Genomic DNA, 21,092 nt, shown 5'->3' on the forward strand with positions numbered 1-21,092 from the left:
AAGTGACTCGAACACAAGCCCCGCGATGCTTTGACAGGTGGCCCAGCCACTGAGCCGCCCACCAAGCGACTAAGCGGTGCACACAGTGTGAATACACTCGACACACGTGATTCATGCGCCCGGCAGGACACAGTGCGATGACGTCAGATTCCAACACGCTGCTCGCAACGGTGCACGATTTCCGACGTGAACGGTCGATTTCTGGAATTTTCCATTTACGATGTCCGGATCGCGGCTCACGACGGGTGACTGAAACCACGGACGAGGGCGGACCCCACGGGACCATAAAATCTGCCCCTTGCAAGTGTTCAGTTCCCTAGCTCTTAGGATATTCGCAGCAGTATATTCGCACTGGTAAGTAATTCCAAAACATTTTCATAGTCCCAGAAAGAAACCCCGTGCACGCCAGCAGCCATTCCCATCCCCCGCCCCTCGTCCCTGGCGAGCACGAATCTGCTCTCTTCTCTCTCTGGATTTGCCCATTCTTGCCTTTTTTATACACATGGAATCATGCGACGTACAGCTTATTCTTTATTATAATTGTAAAATCTGTCTAAAGGTATCATCCTTATTTTGATAGTCCTTCGGTTATAAAACACAAAACGAACTTACAAGTTACATGGGAGTAAAACCGCAAGGTCGATGCCCGTCTAATGAGACATTTGACGTGCTCCGCAGGGAATAATGAACTGTCGGTCTTGTGCCTTCCTTTGGGTTCAGCCACCATGGCTTCCTGGATGCCACGAAAGGCCTCGTCACTTGCCCTTTGGCTGACAGGACACAGCCCCGCGATGCCTTGTTACAAGTGACAACCTAGACTTATTCCGTCCTCCCCCCGGGGGCTATGCCGATGACATCCCTACCTCTTGCGGCACCACACACACAAGCTGTGGCTGTGCACGCCACCCACGACCTCCAGATAAGAATTTCCAGATAAGCGTGGAAACAGACACGAAAGGTTAAACTTGCAAGAACATCAGGACCTAGTGCTTCTCTCTGTCACCCTCCTCCACCTTCTTCTCCTGTGAATCCTGCTGCCGGCGGAGCTGGTGGGAGCAAGGATGGCCGGTCGCAGGCACAAAACACGCTCCTGGCTCTGCCGTGAACCGGGGGAATTCGCGCTGTATGAACTGGGGGGTATGTGCACGGTTTGCGCACACTTAGAAGTATCTGGCTGCATTGTAGATGGGCTAAGAGGAGAGGCAACTCACTTAACTGTGCTCCCTTTTGCCAAACGGATGGACCTTCAGAAACTTGGAGTTTACTCAATTTCTGAGACCAGCTGCAAGAATCTAACAATCACTTAACACACCCTTGAGTCTGTGAAACATGAATTCTGACAGCCAAGTCTCCATCTCGCCTCTAACTGGATGGCGACGGGTATCAGTAAGGCACAGTCTGACAGCACACGGTGTACCATTTCGAGTTCAACATTCAAAAGAAACCACTTCAAGAAAGGCTTAATGGATACAAGGATTCCTTTTGGGGTGAGAAAAAGCGCTGTGGAGTTGTAGACATTCAAACGGTAAATTTTACATGACGTGCGTCTCACCATAATTTTAAAAAGATTAAAATTTTTACAACCCATTGCCCAAGAAAAAAGTAAGTAACATGGAGTAATTTAAAAATTATCAAATAACAACCCACGCGGCCCTGTGTATGTGTCCCACGGGAAGGAGGTAAAAGTGAGAAATGGAAGGGGCGTCTAGCTGTCACGGTCACCTTGCGAGGGGGCTGAGCCTCCGTGGCCGGGATTGCCCAGAGGCCTCCCTGCAGACACGTGATCTCAGGGTTGCGACAGAAAAATACCAACACAGAAAACAGCAGCAAAGGCAAAACTCGCTGCCTTGAAGCCGCCTCGCCCTGGTCTCAAGGAGACTGCCAGCCCCCGCCGCCCACTTTCCAAAGTCCTCCCAAGCGTGTGATGGAGCCGGCTGCCCCGATGGGGGCGCCGGGGAAGAAGGGGGGAGGCAGGTGCACAAGGAATGTGTCGGCTTGGCCGGGACGCTCACGGGTCACCCGAGATGATCTCGCTCATCATCTCTGTGAGGCACGTTTTCCTCCTTTCACGGTTTTGGAATGTCCGCTTTTGCCAAGATGCTCAGGCACGTCACCAGCCTGCGCCTTCTGCAGGGGAGGGCTGAAAAGCCCACGTTCAGAGGTCAAGGATGCGATGTGCTTACGTGTGCACCAAGGCTTCATCGTACAGGTTCGAGGAAGATGTTTGACTGCGCCCCGTTCAAGCACGGGAGTCAGTTACAGAGGGGTTATGAAGGGTCCCGCACCGGGTCCCGCCGAAAAAGCAGGAATCGGAGATCTGGTACTTCACGGCTCGGTTCTTGAGTCAAGATGGACGCACCTCACCTAGGCCGTGAACCAGAAGGCCTACGAGAACCCAGAGGTGGCAAGAACGATCTCAAAAGTAGAGAAGCATTTCCTGGTGCGTGTGCCAGAGAGAAGGGCATTCACATAAGGAGCATTGAAACCCATACGGCCACTGAGTGGGTGTGGCCCGGGCCACCTCAGCCCTAAAACGTGACAAAGTGACCCGACACAGGGCACGGAGGCGGCCAGCGTGCCTGTGAGAATTGAGGGGTGACAGGATGGAAGGGACAGGAGGAGCCCCGAGCAGAGCGGGTGTCACGTCGGGACGGGCAGTGGAGGCCTCGCCCTCCGGGTGAGCGCCCTGGGCTCCTGCCCTGCCCCCAGGATGACGTGTGGCTACCCAGCCTCGCTGTCTCCTGCCCAGCCCCGAACCCTGTAACCCTCAAACCACTGCCTCCTAACGCCTCCTTCGAAATGACGTGACGTCACGAGACCCGGCCAGCGAGCGAGTCAACGCACCTGCGGTCAGTCACCTGTCGTGACTGCACCTCCCAAAGCCATGTGGGTAGAAACACAAGGAGAAAGTGTAGTTAGAAATGCAGACGTCAAAACGAACCACCGGACCCCAGGGTGCAGAGTGCTTGCGACGGCGGCCGGTCATCTCTGGGACGAAGGAGGGAGCTGGCAAGGACTCCCCCGTGCACACGGATGGCGGTCCTTCACAGAAGCCCTGCGCAAGTCCCAAGCTGGAGCTTTGCCTTGTTTACCCCAAGTTCGTAACCGCCCAGGGGAGCACTTCGCAATGCAAAGCGCCAATTGCCCCTCAGTTAATTGAAGGCCAGGAAACATAAGCGTCTTCCCCAAAGCCACAAATGACGGGGGACCGTGGGCGGTGAATCTCACTCTGAAACGTACTCGTAAACAAAAAACCAGTCTGAGCATTAACCTCTGTCCACCAGGTCACCTCCCAGGGGAAGGCGACCCTCACACAGGAAGCTGACCTTCGGGCGGCTTTCTTTAGCTTGTTTATGAACTTCACAGTCAAGCACATTTTCCATAATGACCCTGATTTCCATTTTGTGGCCGTGACTGGGGAATCAGGACATATTCTGAGAGGCTCTGAAGGCCCTGGGCCATCTGTCCCGACAGAATGCAAGCCTGCAGGTCCAGCCGGTGGCAGCAAGCAGTTCCTTCACGCAGGGCCCTGCGGGTCGAGTACGGCGTCTGCAGCTCACTCCTAGGGCAGCAGAAGCCAGTGCACGGTCCGTGGCGTGGACGCCTGTCACCTGGTCCACAGTCCAAGGCCGGCTCGCGAGCTGCTCGGACCGGGCATGGACGCGTGGACCGCCGTCAGAGGGCGGCCGCCTCAGTCCGGCCGCAGGCTACGGAAGGGTGGACGGAGGAGGGGAAGTCCCCTGTATGTCAGACACCCGCGCGCCAAGCATGACCTCATCGGCTCCGCGATGGAATGACACTTCTCGACAGGGTGGACGCAGCGGAAAAAATGGGCACGAAGAGAGACACGCAGAGACGTTTCTCTCCGTGTCACGGACTCTGCTCCCCCGCGCCCCAAATTCACAGTGAACCCCGGGATCTCGAAACAAGGCTGCATTTGCAGGTGGGGTCTTCAGAGAGGTGATTAAGGAAAAATGAGGTAGGTCGTGGGGACGGGCCCCGATCCCACACGACTGCTGTCTTTATAAGAGGTGGAGATTAGGACAAAGACGGACACAGAGGCGCGACCCAGTGAGGGCCCGGGAAGAAGCCGCCGTCTGTCAGCCACGAGGACAAGTCCCGGGAGAAACAAGCTGGCCAGCACCCACGTCTGCGGAACCGTCGGCAGGGGCAGACACCGGTGGTCACCAGCACTGAGCCCGGAGCACTTGGTGCCGAAGCTGCGGGCACAGTGGGCGCTGGGGAGTCGCGGCAGACGGGGTACGGCGGGCTGCTCAGGGCGACGCGCACGCGGTGGGAGCGTCCCCTCGCGCCCGGGCTCATCGTAGCTCGGCCACAGCCCTGCCGGCAGCCGCCTCGCCCGCCCCTCGCCTCCGAGACTCTGAAGCACCTTGCGACTTGTGACAAGAACTCTAACCACGAGTTACCACTTCCATGGTGGCCCTTCCTCCCTCCTGCGCTGTGAGGTCGCCGGGGATGGCACCTCTGCCCCGTTTGTGTGTACCCAGAGCAGAGTTCCTGGAGCCACACCCCCCCCAAAAAAGTCCCCAGCGTGCATGAGCAAATGCTAGCTCTCTCTCTGCCATCCCAGGAAATCACGACAAAGAACATTTCTCATCGGTGCGCTCGCTGATCAGATCAGCAACTTGTAGTCGCTACACGGCTACGTCACTTCCAAACTACGGAAAACATCGAGCGTCTTCGACCCTCTGCATCTTGGGTTCGGTCTGGGTGAGCCAAAGACAGTCACTCCTCTGCCTGCATTTCCATTCCTTTTGCTCTCAGATCTAACATTTCGCATGCACTATTGTTGACGAAACTTCAGAAAATCAACGTTCTCCGAGAAAGAGGAAAAAAAAAGTTGGAAATGACTTTTGCCCGTTTCCACTCTAGAATTTCATTGAGGCCTTGCCCCTCTCGAAAAGCACACACGATTCCGAAAATTGCTGGGTTTGCCGCTCAGAAGCAGAAAGGTTCTGGAACTAATTTCTTCAGACTGGTCAACGCGGCCCGCTGGAAGGCAGGGCTGGCCGTGAAAAACAGAGCACACGCCCCTCCTCCTTACCCTCTGCCCTCTCACTATTGGTGGAGCCACTCAGCACACACACATGCACACACACCCACACGCACACACACACACTCCATGCATCATAGCTAGCCATCAGGCCTCTCTACTCACAGCCGAGGAGCTACATTACAAGGACCACGTGCACCCTCTGCGGTTCCAAGGTGGGGGGGCGAAGCCAGAGCCGGCAGGGCAGTGAGGGTGCGGGTGCGCCCCACCCTGCAGCGGGGCTGGACGCGGGCCCTGAAGGAGGACCCCGGCTGGCGCTTGGCACGTGACCGGCGCGGAGCCCCCAGACACAGAGCCGTGACTGCGCTTGCCACCCACGCCCTGAGCCCCGTAGCTGGGTTATCCATCGGCCTCCCCCCTTCCCGGCGCTCGGCACGTGACCGGCATGGAGCCCCCAGACACAGAGCCGTGACTGCGCTTGCCGCCCACGCCCCGAGCCCCGTAGCTGGGTTATCCATCGCCCCCCCTCTTCCCAGCCCGGCAGTTCTGGCTGTCGGCTGTGCAGATTGGCGAGTGACCGACCGGCTGCCCACGCAGGCATGCACGAGATGCCACTGCGGTCCCTCGGAGCCGCTGAAACATTTCATACCCTGGAGTGAGGCTTACGGCACTCGGGTTAAAGCCAAACGAAATAAAACGTCATCACACAAGGCTCTGAAAAGCAAACACTTCCATCGGTGATGTCTGCAAGGGAACCTTGAATTTTGAGGTTAGCGTTCCAATTGGAAAGTCGCACCGATCACCGGAGACTGTCGAAGCCACAGGAAAACCTGCGTGCGGTGACCCCGGCGTCCACTCCTTCCCAGCCTCCCCTCAGCCCTTTTAACCCCGGGCAGAGGACGGCTGCTGCAGAAACGTCTCCTCGTGCCCTCCTCACGGATGAAGCTCGAGGGGACACTGTATTCAATCTAAACTCCACCCTCGCACATGTCACACCTGCGGCCCGGGCCACACGCTGCCGGTGACCTCTGCCATCCGCAGCTCTGTCCGGAGCGCTGGTCCTCACCTGCGCAGCCGACGGACTTGATTTCTACTTCGGAGCTCCCAATGAACCCATGAAATGCACCCCTCTGACAGCCTCGCCCGAACCCCCTCCTGACCGGCAGCCCTTCGTGGCGACTCCGACTTGGGGACGGCGCCCCGGCCGCCCAGCTGCGTACGAGGCTGTGAACGTGCCGTCCATCAGCGCTCCGGGTAAAGCGTTTCATTCCGGCCCATCACACACGGATTGTCCCGTCAACAGGGAGGACCGCACTGTACCGAAAACAGCAGCCGTTTTAAACAGCAAAGATGCCATGGGGACACCGTGTGGGGTCACCGTCCTCCACGGCTCTGCCCCGGACGCGATGGGGCTCCCGCACCGGGCACCCTGGAATCTGTGTCCAGTGAGGGTCTGGCCAGACAGCCGACCACGTTAACCCAGCATTCGCCCAGTATGAAGAGCCCCAGCCCCCGAGAAGCCTTGTCGGCAACCCCGAAGCCACCTACCTCGGGGCGGGACGTCCTTCCTCGGCCCCGGCTGTGGAGGGAAGTGCTCTGTGCTCGGCAGGGTCCTCCGCTGGCCGCCGGGGTTCGACGGGGGCTTCCTGCCAAGGGCAGCAAGGGACACACCAGGTCATCGAGCTGCCTTCTCTGTTATTACGCACCCCCTCATTGTGGTCCTGGGCCACGGGCAGTTACGCCGCCCGCCGCCTGGCACCGACACTCAGCCACCAGGCTGGCCCGGCTGCGCCCCGACCAGACCCTGCGTCCGCCCCAGCCGTGGGCAGGACGCCGAACTCCTATGCGAGGCGAGGCCTGGCAAGCTGCGGGGGCCCACCGGCCCCAAACCCCAAATCCAATCAAACTCGGCTGGTCACAGCTCAGTGCGGCGAAGCCTTGAGCCCCGGGACCTCCCAGAGCCCGGGGTTCTCGCCCGCTGACCGAGCGGGCGTGGAATTCCGAGAGGTCACAGGCCACAGGCCAGGGCAGGAACAATGCTCGCAATGTCTGCAGGCATCGGTACCAGCAGCAGGCGGAGGCTCTCCCCGCGCGGCCGCGAGCGCACGCTGAACTCCGCGCCTCGGGTGCTGCTGGCTCTGTGGGAAACCTTTCCTTTGACACATACGAATGCAGATTTAGATGGCAGAAACAGCAGGGAGAGAGAGAGCAACAGACAGACAGACAGACACACACACAGACTGCTGACTTGGAAACATGGACGCAAATTTGTCGCTTCCTAGAAAGGCTGACGTCGACTCTGACCGACATAATTCTTGCCTTCAAAAAAGCGTGACAGCGAAACCCGTTGCTTTCTACCTACGTTTGCCCCAGAGCGATTTTAAAAATATTTGCAAATAATCATAATAACGCACAGAGGCTAAAAACGGTGAAGGACATCCATATTTGACAAGCGGCTGTCAGATGTCGTCCTGACCTTTCACACAAAGGATCGCTTTTCACTTCAGAGAACTTGCCATTTTCTACCATTTCTCCCCAAGTTTCTTTGCTTGGCATTAAGGGAGGAACGTGCTCATGGGGGGTGGAGGGGGAGGCAGGACAGTTGAGGCAGAGACGATGAACACGGGGCCGGGAACTCGAGCCGTGGGTGACAACACAGCATCTGCCACTGCGCCACAGCTGGGCACGCGTCGCGGCAACGCGGAGCCGCCCCGTGCGGGCTCGGGGCGCGCCTGCCGCCAGCGGTCGGGGCGGCAGCGTCTCACCTGCGCTCGGCGCTCACCTGCTTGCACAGGTCCCCGGACGGCGACGACCGGGACCGCTCGTGGACCTGCTGCAGCCCGCCGCGCGGGCCCAGGCCCGCATCCAGGATGTCGTCGGCCGAGTGATACCGCCCAGACGCCCCGCCCTCCGGCGCCGGCTTCTGCTGCCTCCAGGACGCCTGGTACTCGGCGAAGGTCCCGAGCCTGCGCAGCGGTTCCAGCTTGCCCGGCTTCGCCCCTCGCCTGGGCCGGGCGGCGAGCTCCGCAGACGAGGCGCTGCGGGCCGGCTCCCGCTGCCGACGCTCGCCGCCCTCGCCCCCGGCGCCCGGGGTCCGGGCCCGCTCCGGCTTCTCCTTCGGGGCCCCAGAAGCCGCCTGCCTGGGACCCAGAGTCTGCGACGCCGGCCTGCTGGTTTCCTCGAAGAACTTCCACCTGTCGGCGAACGGCGCCACGGCGACCTCGGACTGCGGGCGCTGAGCCCCGGAGAGGCCCACCTCGTTCATCTTCTCGGGTTCCGAGTACGACTTCAGCTTCTGCTCCGCCGTGAAGCGCTTCCGGCCCCCGATGCGGGCCACGTGCGCCGCGGCCGGGCCCGCCTCCCCGACGCGGGCGGCGGCGGCGGCATGCGCGGGCTGCTCCCCGGCCCTGTGTCCCGGCGACTCCGCCTGACCGGCGCTCGCTGGGCTGGGGTCCAGGTCCCGGCGCCTGAACGACGTGGCCCGCAGCACGCGGGCTTGGGCCTCCTTCACGTGGTCCGTGTAGGTGCCCGGGAGCGCGGATTCCGGGGAGGCCGCGCGGGCGCCCGCCGTCCAGCCGGCGGCCTCGGCCTCGGCCTCCGCCTCGAGGGGTGCGGCCAGTGCGGTCACGCTCTTGCTCTTCTGCAGCCTCGCTCGCCACTGCTGGATCTCGTTCCGCAGGCTGGTGGCGAAACGGTCACTCCTCCGCAGGGGTTTTCCCAGTGGGGCCTCGCCGGGCGGAGGCCGCTCCCCGCCGCCCTGCTGGGCGCCCTGGGTCGGCCACAGGCCTTCCTGACTCAGCGAGTGCAACATGGGCGTCGCCCGGGCCGAGATCTTGCCGCTGTCTCCCTCGGCCCAGCTGACGCCGTCCGCGACTTTCTTCGCACTGGCTCTGTCGCTGGGGCCGGCTGTGTGGGGCTGGTCCACCCCCGGGGAGCGGCCCCCGGCTCCTCCGTCCCCTGGGTCCGCCGTCTGCCCAGCCGGGGCCTCATGCTGCGGAGGAGGGTCACGGCGGGATTTCGGGCCTGCTGGTGCACACTCGCCGGCGCCCGCGGGCACGGCGCAATCCCAGCAGTCGTCACGGAACTGCACGGCCCGCGCGCTGCCCGGAAGGCCGGGCCTCGAGGCCGCGCCGTGGGACGGGGCCTGCCCCGCGCTGTCCCAGCTGTGGTCGCCAGCGCTGGGCCAGTGGCCCTGAGGGGCGCCCTCGTCCTGCACGCGGTGGGCGCGGCGCTCTTGCCGGCCCGCGGCCAGGGCCTTGCGCAGCTGCTCCCGCGGCGGCAGCGGGGCCCAGGGAAAGAACAGGCTCTCGTCGCTGCGCTGGCGCGGGTGCTGCCACCCGCAGGGCGACGGGGGGAGGCGCACGTCCGTGCTGGACAGAGAGGCCTGCAGCCGGCGGGGGGCCCCGGGGCCGGACGCCGGCCACCCGCAGTCCACGGGGACGCCTGCCGCACTGCCGGGTCTCCTGCCGCCCGGGCGTGCTGGCCTGCGCTGCTGACCGGCCGGCTCCGGCCCGCAGTCGCCACGCGGCTGGGCCCGGCTCAGGCCCGCAAAGGGCTGGGTGCCGCCGGCCGCCTCCGCGGACGCAGGGCCCTGCGCCTTCTCGTGGCTCTTGGTGGCGGCGAAGCTGTCACTTCGGAGAGGGGGGCGGGGTGCATGGGGAGACGCTCCTACTTTCTTCTTATCAGGAACATACCAGATGGGCCCAAAAGTGGACCTCCCAGACGTGGCCAGCCTGGGCCCAGGCCTGTCCTCCGGCCTCAGGCTTCTACTGCTGTCACAGGGGACCCGGACCTTCTCCTCGGGGCCCTGAGCATCCTGCCTGCTGCCGACGGGCCGCGAGGCCTCCCACAGACCCGCTTTGCAAACGACGTTCTCGGAGGGCGAGGCGTCGGCCTTCGGCAAGGTGCGGTCCGATGTGCCGGAGCCGGTGGAGAATAAGCCATAGGCCAATTCCCGCTTGGCTGGGCCGCCCAGCCGGTCAATGCCGCTGTAGGACCTGGCGGCCGAGAGGCGTGCGGAGGGACCCGGCTGCGAGGGGTGGTCCAGGCTGTCCATGCTGCCCAGGGAGCTGAACGGGTCGGAGGCGAGCTGCAGGTTGGTGTGCTCCCACGCGCCCGACAGGTCCTGGGAGGAGGAGGAGCTGGGGGAGAGAAGAGACATAGGGGCAGCAGACGTTAGACTCGGGGCCCAGCAAAGCGGGAGACGCGGCACAGCAGTGCGAACCCCGCCGGGCCCGGGCAGAAACGTCGCCATGCCGGGCGACAAGAATGCTTCCTGCACTGGGATCGCCGGCCCGGAAATGTGACCGTAACACATCTGGGTGTTAGCATTTCACACAGTGACCCTGTGAGGGCGGGCGCGCGGACCGTCCCCTGCTGGCGGGCCAAAGTCCACGGCAGTCACCGGCAGGCCGTGCCCGTGTGAACCCGCCAGCCATCCATCGCTAGTTAAGGACGGTTCTTGGCGAACTGGAGCCCACGCGCTAAAAATAGGTTTTAGACGTTGTCATGTTTGCTGTGGCATCGGATCCAAAGGAAACTATTTTATGACCCATGAAAATGACATTCATAAATCTAGTTCTATGGGAACACAATCACGAGCGACTTGTTCACACACGGTTTGGGGCAGCTTTCGAGATAGAGGCGAGTGCTCAGGACAGACACTGGCCGCGGAGGCTGTGCAAATTCCCCTGTGGCCCCTGACGGAAGGAACACGCTATGGGTCCCTGGCTCGCTGTACAAAGTGATTTTTACTATCGATTATGAACACAAAAGGAGCAATCGAGCAAGAACAACTTTCTAACTACAAGGGAAAATCCGGGGAGAACATCACTTTTCCAAACCCGAATGTTAAAGTAGCAACAGTTCCGCTGCTGGCTTGCAGCCAGCAGATAACCCGAGACACAGGCTCGATCAGCGAGACCAGACGTGGCCATGTGCCCGCGCCTTGGATCACACTCCACAGAGTTCGCTGGAGCTGGACTCACATGGCAAAAAACAGGGGTTCCACACTAGGATGGAGGACAAACGAGAGGAAACAAACAAACAAAAAATGGGTTTATTACAACAAGCCCGGTGCTAGGGGTTTAATTCAGGAATTAATTCTTCTGTGAGGGAGTAACAGTGTCTGGGTGAAGCTGACAGCTCTCGACGGGGAAACTATGTTCCCAGGCACGTGAAACACTTTCGTCAAAGCTCAACGAAGCTGGAATATTCATGTTTCAAGGTTTAAAAAAAAAACAAACTTGACCCAGAGTTGAACTGGGTCGGCCATCTGAGCAAGGGAGGTGACTGTGGATTTTACACCCTTTCCTGTGAGGACAGACCAAGGACCCTTCTCAAAAATGGAGCACGTTCCTTTCCAGCCTCCCACCAACACTCCCGAGGTGACTTTTTCCCATGAGGTCCCAGGTCCAAACAGATATAAATAATGCCTAAGCACAGTTTCCACACAGATCTGGGCAGCATAACCGTTTCTGTAATCGAGAAACCACCATATGGGCTTAATGGAGATCCTATTACGTTAAGTCACTTCAATAATGAAGTAAAAGGCCGGCTTTTCACTGAAGTTTTACCACTCGGCTGAGAATCTGTGGTTTTTCAAAATTCCCCTGGACTTCCAATACCATCGTCTCTTGTCACTTTAAATAGCTAATGCTGTATTTGATGCATATTTCCTTCACCTCGCATGAGTGCTTTGCAAATTTGTAGCAGGCCAAAAACTGATTTTGAGATGGTTACATTGGCTCGAAAAACACACACACACACACACACACACAAAGACCCAAGCATAGTTGCAAATACGCATGTAAACTCACACATACACACACACACATCTGCATAAACAAATGCACACAAATACAAGCATTCAAGCACACACATAGACACGTGCATGTGTACAGATATGCATGTACTTGGATGTGTGCACACACATCTGCATATACACATAAAAGCACAAAGAAATACACATTCAAACACACAGAGGTGTGCATGCACATGCACACATAGATACATGTGCACACGCATGCACACAGGATTCTAGTGAAGACATTGGCCACCAACCCAATGTGACCGGTCAGTACCCTGTGACTAGCTAGAGCCTCTCTGAGCCAGCAGTATCAGATAAGCCCTTCTGACTCTGAAATGTGGGCCACAGGCGTGCAGGTCAACCAGCACTCCGCTTTCCACTGACCCACGACTCCCATGTCCCCTGCCTTGTGCTCAGGGGTGAAGCACTGGCCCCCGGGGCTGCCCATCAGCCTGCGTTGGGTTAGGAAACCCCCGGGTTCCCCAAACATTCGCAGCAGCATCCGGGGAAGCTTTTGCAAAATACACCCGCCCGACCTATCAACAAGTGGAAACATCTCAAAAGGGTGTGCTGTGGGCAAGTGTGGCGTGGGTGCCCACCCCGCTGGACTCAGAGCTACCAACTCAGCTGGCCCAAAAGGATCCAGCCCAAAGAGGTAAGTCCCCGGGCTCATCAATTCATCGATGAAAAACCATTTGTTCCTCTTTGCTCTTGGAGCTTTTTCGACAGAGCGTCACCACTGCGCATGCCCGCGGGAGAGCAGCGCTTACCTTGTGTGGTGTGAGCTGTTCCAGGGGGGGCAGTCGCTGGCAGAGGAGAACTGGGCGGCGATGGTCTCGGGGTGGTCGGAGAACTTGGTGGCGTGCCAGGAGTGTGGCCTCCAGCCGAGCTCGCTCCTCCTGGAAAAGAACGCAGACGACTCAGGCACGTCACGCCAAGGACACCTTTGTGCCGAGACTGCAGAGAAGTCATGGCTAGTCCTACGTGACTTACAGCAGCAGCCCCCAACCTTTTGGGGCCCCAGGGACTGGAGCTCCTATGCGAATCTAATGCCTGATGATCTGAGGCGGAGCTGAGGTGGTGAAGCCGGCGCTGGGGGGCGGCTGCAGATACAGATGGAGCTTCGCTCGCTGGCCCACCGCTCACCTCCTACTGAGGCCCTGTTCCTAACAGGCCACGAACAGGTACCGGTCCACGGTCACGGGATTGGGGACCCCTGATTTATAGCATCACTTTCAGGAGCTTCCCACTATATCTGAGCAGAAACATTTTTAAATTTCTGTTAAAGGAGAACTTACCCTGATACACAGTGTCCAAAAGGTGAACCAGCACTTATTCTATAAAATGTCTGCTAAATAAGCGAATAAACTTTGCCCTTCCCTCCCCCACCAGCACGGTCACAAACAGAATCTCTCCCCGTGTGAGGGCGGATTTGCAGAGGTCATCAGCCTCCTAGAGGGGAAGGCCCTGGGCTGGAGAACAGCTCACTGAGTTCCACCTGCTTCTCTGTCTGTTCATTCACATACCTACGTAAACCCCACTATCTAGCCGTTACGACTAGCGGGCATGCCTGCCTCCGAGCCCCTCGGAGTGTCTGTGAGGTCCACTAAACATCCCTGCCATGTGACCAGCAAGCCCAGGACTTCCGAACGTGGCACGACCCTTCCTCGGGTCCCACTCCGGAGGCCCCGCCATCCTACAGGTGGTTTATTAGTCTTCCGGCCACACCTGCCCGGGTGTGACGCGGCACCCCCAGCTGGGAGGCCCTTCGGCTGCCGCGTGAACACGACGGAGCCTCCGGTCCCCTCTCCTCCTTCCACGTCTTCAATTCAGGGCAGAACGAGCCTCGCGGTGGGCGGCTTATGACTCAAGGAAAGAAGGAGACCTCGCCTGGGCTTTTTGTGGAACTTGAGGGAGATTAACCATTTTTCAAAGCAGCCAAAAATGTTAAAGAATATTATATGATAGAGAATATCAAAGGGAAAACCAAAAAAGGCTTATGAAAACCGCCGAACGACTCCAGGAATTAATGAGGAAAAAGACATGGGTGGCCGAATGTGGAATGTGTTGGCTTCTTGCTAGTTTTCCACGAACCAATCAATTCCTCACACCACGGAAGTCAAGGGGTTGCAGACCCAGGACGATGCCTCAGAGAATCAGGATCCTCGTGAGGGAGGTCCTGGCCACGTGAGCTTCGCTTTCAGGGGGCTTCTCCTGTATCGTCCACGGCTTCTTTCATCTTCCTTGATCGTTAACTCATGAAGGAAACAAACCAGGCCGACTGAACCCGGAGGCAAAGGGACAAGAGGCTTGGGAAAGAACATGCCTTATGCTTTGTGGCAACATCTCACCTAGTTTTCAGACACTTCGCATGCGCTTGGTCGGTGTGAACCATCCCCCGATGGAACAGAGGTGTGAAGAGGAGGTTTAAGGACCCCATGGGAATAAAAGCGTGGCGTTTCTTCCCACACGCCACACACATAACAGACACAACTCAACAACCGCACAGCACACGAGACATAACCCACAGCCACGTATGACACACGACACAACCACACGACACGGAACACGACCACACAAAACACGCAACAGAAGAGACAACCGACGACCACAGAATACACAACGCAACCACAACACAGAAGACACAATGTACACAATGTACGCAGCACACACCAGAACCACACGACAAGCACAGCATGCAGCACATACACACATACAGCACAAAACACACACACACTACACACACACAGCACACACACAACACACAACAACACACACCACGCATAAAACACACACAACACACACATAACACAAAACACACACCAGACACACACCACACAACACACACACCACACACAACACACACACACCAGACACACAACACACACAACACACCATGCATAAAACACACACACAACACACACACACCACACACACCAGACACACACAACATACACACACCACACACACCAGACACACACAACACACACACATACCACACACACCATGCATAAAACAGCGCGCACTCGCGTGGCTTTACTCCACGCAGCCCCTGGAGATGTGAGGGCCGTGCAGAGCCCCCACGACGGAGGCCTGGGCGACCGCCCCACGCGGCACGCGAGGCGAGCTCAGCCCGCCCCGCCCCCCGGCCACCTCACAGCGCCCTTAGCATCGGACGTGAACAAAGACACCAGGGTGAGGCCGCACACCGCGCCCGAACCACTCGTTGAGACGGCCGTGCAGGCAGGTGGGAGACGGCCCTGCAGGCAGGTGGGAGACGGCCCTGCAGGCAGGTGGGAGACGGCCCCGCGGCCGACGCCGCATCGGAGTGACCGGGCGAGCTGCAGAGCGGAGTCCGCCTGCCCACCGCGGCCAGGCCTCGGCCTCGGCCTCGGCCAGCGGGCTGAGGGCGGCGTGCGTGGGGGGTGGCGTGGGTGCAGGGGTCTGAACCAGGAGACCAGGAACGAAGCCCCTGTCAGGAGGGAGGGCCAGGGGGTGACTTCGGGGCGAGCTGATGGGGAGCACTCCAGGGGCTCGTGCACAGGGGTGCGACAGGGCCTGGGGCTCATCACGGCCCCAGGGACCATGCAGCTCACCCAGGGTGGCCACGGTCACGCTTCTGTGCCGGCAGCATGGGTAGGGACGCCCCACGTGGGGAGGCCTGAGCCCTCCCTCGCACGGAGCCCCACAACAACAATGCGGCCGAGTCCTCGGCCGGACCCGCCCGAGAGGAACACAGTTCCCTGCTTCTCACAGTGCATTTCTACATCTTTATATGGTCTTGTTTTGAAAGGACAGGGTTTCGATCAGAAAAATGAAAACGCCTAGGACAGCAGTGAAAATGAAGAACAGACCGAGATATCAAAACTCCTTTTTGAAAAGCGGTTGTCAGCGTCACGGCTTCCGTGAAAACAGGCACCATTCACGTAAAGGACAGAACTGCCTCCTTCCCTTCAAAAAGAAATCCATCGCGTGAGTGCCGGCTTATACAACAGGTGAGGTCTGAGCTCGGTCCCCGGGAGCTCGGGCAGTCGGACGCCTAAGACCCGTGGCCGCCCTGGGCGGACGCTGTGACGGGGACTCACGTAGGGTGTGTGAGCATTCGGGCGGCACGGAGGCCGGGGAAGCCTTTCGGGGGGCAACGAGTCAACGGCGAGGCCTCGGGAAGAGCAGCACGAGTCAGGGCACAGGGCGGGAACAGGGCGGGCTGTGAAACCCAGCAAGGGAGGAGGCAGGGGGACCCCAGGGCTTAGGGAGGGGAGGGGGGGCAGCGGCCCCGAGGGGCAGGTCCCTCAGAGGGCACAGGCCAGGAAGACGCTGAGGGGGTGCCAGGGACCACGGCACACGCCCTTTTCACTCTTTACAAAAGAAAGCACTGTCCTGCAAACACAGAGGCGACCTCGCTGTGACCCTGCCGCCTTTGTCTGCTTCCTGCCAGGCTGCGGGAGGGTAGGTGACGTCGTAAGGGTCCCCCGGCCTCTCCTCGTGCGTCTCTTCCTCCTGCCCAGCCCGATGACCCTGCAGCCGCTCCGGGCAGCTCTCACACCCTCGCTCCACAACCTTTAGCTGCTCCCAGTTTCCACAGAGGGAAGCTCCTGCTCCCAGGACCCCTGCATCGGGCCAGGGGGTTCTGAGCGCGCCCCCTGGGCCAGCGGCATTGCCGTGCCCTGGCGCAGGCTTGGGCAGGCCAGGTATGATTGCACGAGCCCTCCCGGGGATCCAGGTACAAGCCCTGGCCTGGGAAGCACCGAGCGAGCCCGAGCCGCCCTGTCGTCCCTCTGCCTACAACCCCCCCCTTTCTGCTGCACCCCCTCTGGCACCCTCCTTGGGAAGCTCTCAGATCCCTGACATACGGCTATATTTGCATCTTGAACCTGGCGCAGCCTTCAAAAACCGCTCAAGGACCTTGTCGTCAGGAAAGACCGTGCATAGAGGTCGCCTTACATCCTACTTGCCTTTCCCGGAGTCACCACTTGGTGGAGCTCTTCCCATCTGCACCAGTCACCTGCTCAGTGCCAGCCCCCAGGGCCAGCCACCGAATGCCATGTGTGTAAGGGCCGGGCTGCAGGGCTTCCAACGCGTGTTCCACGCGTGTGCAAAACATACCTCAGCGCACCCTACAAATGGTAACACTGTAAGAAATATTTACTATAAGAAAAAAGGCAATGCCCTAGGAGGATTATGGGAGGATTTCTATGGCAGAGAGCTCTCGCCAGCAGAGGTCACACACAATGCAACGCTGCGGATGTTGACATCACGCCCGATAAAATCCGCAGTCCTGTGGAGAGAGTCCGGTGGTTCCTGCCTTTCTACGTGGGGAAAATTAAGGAAACATAAACATCCCCAAGTGACCCAAAACGCTGAGACCAACACAAGACATCAAAGCGGCATTTTAAACAAAGGCCTGGGAGCAGCTCTCACGCAGGCCGCAGGCGCCGGGGACGCCCTCCGTGGGGACCGTGGGGACCCCCTCTGTGGAGACACCGGGGTGAGGGGGCATGTGTCCCTCTGGACTCTGGTGTTCCTCCTGGGGGCGTCCGCAGAGAAGGCAGCGTAGAAATGCCCCCGAGCGAACACAGACCTGAGCCTTAGATTTCTGTCTGTGAACTTTTATAATCTTCACATCAAGAAACCCAGTCGTGTGAGCAAAAAGGAAACGAGAGACGATCCCACCGGCACCGTCGTGACGACAAAGCTCTGAGCGAGCCGCCTGTGTTCACGGCACACAGCCCGGACCGCCTCGTGTGCGACTCGGCCTAACGCGCTGGGGTAAAGGGTGCCGGCACACTTCCTGGCACCATTTCGGCACAGCGGAGTTTTTTGGCAAAGAAACGCAGGGTGCTCGCCACTCATATATATAACCAATCAAAAGCAGCCCCAAAGACTAGCAACTGGGCTGATGAGGCTCATTTATAAGAACCAAGAAGCAAAAAAGGAGTGAAACATTTCTCTGCGCATCTTAACGTCAGAAACCATCCATGTTCCCAAACTGGATTTTACAAACATCGCTGGCATGCCTTGCAACGAAAACCAAAACCTTTTGGCCAGTCTCTGCTTGACTCAGAATATGAAACGTCTCACATAATTAGAGATTCGCCTGATGGAAGGGGCCAGACGCCGCAAAGTTAGAGACAGAAGCAACTTCTCCCAAGGTAAAATAACGCCACGCTACACGGTCTGTTCTGATTTTAACAAAAACAATACCGTTCTCATCACAACGACAACCAAAAAACTGTAACTATGCTTGGTGATGGACGTTACGTAGACTTGCGGTGATCATGCTGCAGCATATACATATACGGAGTTATTATGCTGTACATCTGAAACTAATATGGGTCAATTATAGCTCAATTAAAAAAAAACAATAGAAAACAGCCCAATAAGTTAGGCTGTCTGTCCAGCACACACCTCTAAGTCTACTCTGTTTTAATAAGAAAATAAGCACAGTAGCCACAACCCATAATCCTCAAAACGTGCAACATAGAAACCTTTCCCGTGAAACGTGAACAAACGATTCAGCCCACCCTCCAAAGGCACAGGGTTTTGCCCGCGTCCCCTCTAAAATGCACCCCCTCCGGCAGAAACAGTCGGCAGGGGAGGGGAGGGGATGGGAGCCAGGAGGAGCCACAACCTGCGAGGTCTTAGCCATCCTGGTCCTCCGGCCACACCATGACACGGAGCTGCTTCCGGGAACGCCTCCGCTAACCCATGGTGGGGCCCCCACCCACAGCCACCTGCCCAGGACAGGTCCGAGGAGCCCGGGGCAAGGGGAGCACAGCACCGTGCCGGCCCACTGCAGGGCGCACTGCAACTCGGTGTCGTCTAGAAACCAGGGCGCATCGTGAGAAACGCGCTCCTAGCAAGCGTGGGTCCCAGGGAGCATGCGCGCAGCACTCAGGCCGGCTGAGCCCCGCAGCCCGCTGCAGAGAACCGCCCCCGGGTGCTAATCTGCTCCTGAACGCCAGCTTAGCGGACATCATGAGAGGCACAGAAGGGTTACGGCTGACTGCAAAGGGGCGGGAAGTAACGTCAGTCAGCCCTGGCGATCGTTGGGCCCTGGCAAAACCGACTGCAACACCGGCCGGGTCGAGCATGACATTAACGATGACATGGGAGGCACACGTTACCGCAGAGACGCGTAAGAAAGATCAAAAGGTCAATCACGAGCTCTAGAAAATAATGCAAGGCGTAATATGTAAAAGTAACTTTCCCTAAGGCGCTTGAAACTCCACTCATTTGGGTGTTTGCGGCTCAGCACATGAATTACGTACAGAGCGCCTTTTCGCAAACCAGCCGCTTTCTGGGGGAAACACACACCCCATGTTGCAGCTCTAGATATCATGTTAGACATCGCTCAGTGCTCCACGAGACGAGCCAGAGTCGGGGCTGCGTGCGGGAGAAGAGAGGACAGCGAGGTTGAAGCAGAGACTGAAATCCAGACAGAGAACGAGGCATGCTGCTGCTTTAAGAGAAATCGTTTTAAAAGCCCCCGCTGGTGCCTTCGTAACAAGGAAAGTAATACACGAGCTTGGTGTTCGAGTCGTTACCACGTGCAGAATTTCCAGCAATAATTCACCCCGTGTTAGATGGCAGCATCAGGTCTTGATATGAACTAACTAACCTCTGCGGATAATGTCACTCCCATTTGTGAATAAAGCACAATTTCAGATTTTCTAATAGGCAAATATACCTCCATCTATACTTAAAAACCAACACAAAAAATTTTTTTAAAAATTTTAAACACCTAAGTGTGTCATGGAAAGTGTGTTCAAAAAAAGAGGAAAGTGTTTAAACAAACTGCTGGGTTCGTTTCTGTATCTTGTTATACCGATCGTTTGAAATATGAAGTTCTACGTAAGCCAGATCCTCACCCTGCTCAGCCGTCACTGAGAAGAACCGGGGTCCGGAGCATGCAAGACGGTTTCTACACGGTGGCTGCCGTCACTCCTCCTGAGCCCTCACACCTGAGCCACCGGTCAGCCACCGGTCAGCCACGCGGCCGGCAAGCCCAGGACCCTCCCCCTCCCCCTCCCCCGGCCGGCCATGCTGCGGATGCTGTGCCGAGCAGAATTCAGACGGTCTATTTCATATCCCTGAGGATGCTCCTCTAGTTCAAAAACCACCTTCTCAACAGATGGAACGACACCCAACTTCACCCACAACGACAGAAAGGCCCGTTTAAACACTGAAACCATCGTGTCGCCTGTCAGCTTCCCAAAGAGAACCAAAACACACTTCACAACGCCCACACCTTCGCACGCAAAAACTCCCCCGCTCGGAACTTATCGCCATGATCCAGAAGCACACGTATGCAGGCGGAATAAAACCAGAGTAAAAAGTTACCCTTGGGGTAAAAAAAAGTTACCATCGCAGCCAGCATTTCAACATCCGCCCACCAGGGGTCGTCTTTTTGGTCCTGATCACAGCGCAAGGAATAAACTCCTTCTGGGGACTGTGCGAACAGTGTGATGCCTCCGTGACGGCCACCCTGATGGCTTCCTGGTGCCCGAGCCTCCTGACTTCTGCGCACACAGGTGCAGACCCCAAAGGCTCCTCCTCTTTACAAATGCAAGCAGCTCAGTCTTTTTATCGTTACAAAACTAATAAGCTATTGAACTGCACACTCGAAAATGGTTAGGATGGTAAAAGTTTTTGGGTCTATTTTACCACAATTAAAACTTAACAAAAAAAAAAAAATGGAACATCTATAAATGTTTTTTTGTGTGTTCCACTCAGCGTGACTTTGCTGGGCACCCATCCCCGTCTGGAAATGCTGATGCTACTTGCATATCTTTTCTCTGGCAGTTAGGGTACGGATGGCCCTAACCGATTTTAGTTAATTCCCGTTTTGCTGAAATGTCTAGGATCCCGGGAACGAAATTCCGCGTCCAAGAGACGCCATTTGAAACACGCTGCCAAACGGCTCACCGGGAAACGTGTCTAATTCGTAAGGTAAGCAGCATTCCGTCACGTAAGTCCCCAAGGGTCACCCGCAGCGGGCATCGCGAGTCTATTAGCTCTGTGCCAACTCGAGAGTCAAAACCCAGTGTCTCCTTGTGAAGTGGCCTCACGGACTCCTGGGTAAACTCTTCTCGTAGGCTGGTGTCTTACTTGTGCTTCTCACGTTAGAAACGGGCTCCTTGCGGGGACGCAAATTCTGTTCTTCACGTCTATCACCGTTAAACCAACTTTACCATACGCTCGCTCTTCAGACCCTAGAAGGTCTGGCACTGACCGGCGTTTCATTTTACCTTGGGAGATACAGCCAGT

General features: G+C 57.9%; 1 protein-coding gene across 8 annotated transcripts in view; it reads right to left on the reverse strand.

The window, feature by feature from the left end:
- SHROOM2 (shroom family member 2) overlaps positions 1 to 21,092 on the reverse strand; it is a 106,091-nt gene that overhangs the window by 29,476 nt on the left and 55,523 nt on the right. For all 8 annotated transcript variants that reach the window (XM_036235687.1, XM_036235695.1, XM_036235692.1 and 5 more), the window contains 3 exons: positions 12,593 to 12,721; positions 7,797 to 10,155; positions 6,563 to 6,660 (listed from right to left, as the gene is read on the reverse strand). In XM_036235687.1, the coding sequence (XP_036091580.1) occupies positions 6,563 to 6,660; positions 7,797 to 10,155; positions 12,593 to 12,721 (2,586 nt within the window). The remainder of the gene's footprint in view (positions 1 to 6,562; positions 6,661 to 7,796; positions 10,156 to 12,592; positions 12,722 to 21,092) is intronic.

Source organism: Rousettus aegyptiacus, unplaced genomic scaffold (assembly GCF_014176215.1).
Source record: "Rousettus aegyptiacus isolate mRouAeg1 unplaced genomic scaffold, mRouAeg1.p scaffold_m13_p_19, whole genome shotgun sequence".
NCBI lineage: Eukaryota > Metazoa > Chordata > Mammalia > Chiroptera > Pteropodidae > Rousettus > Rousettus aegyptiacus.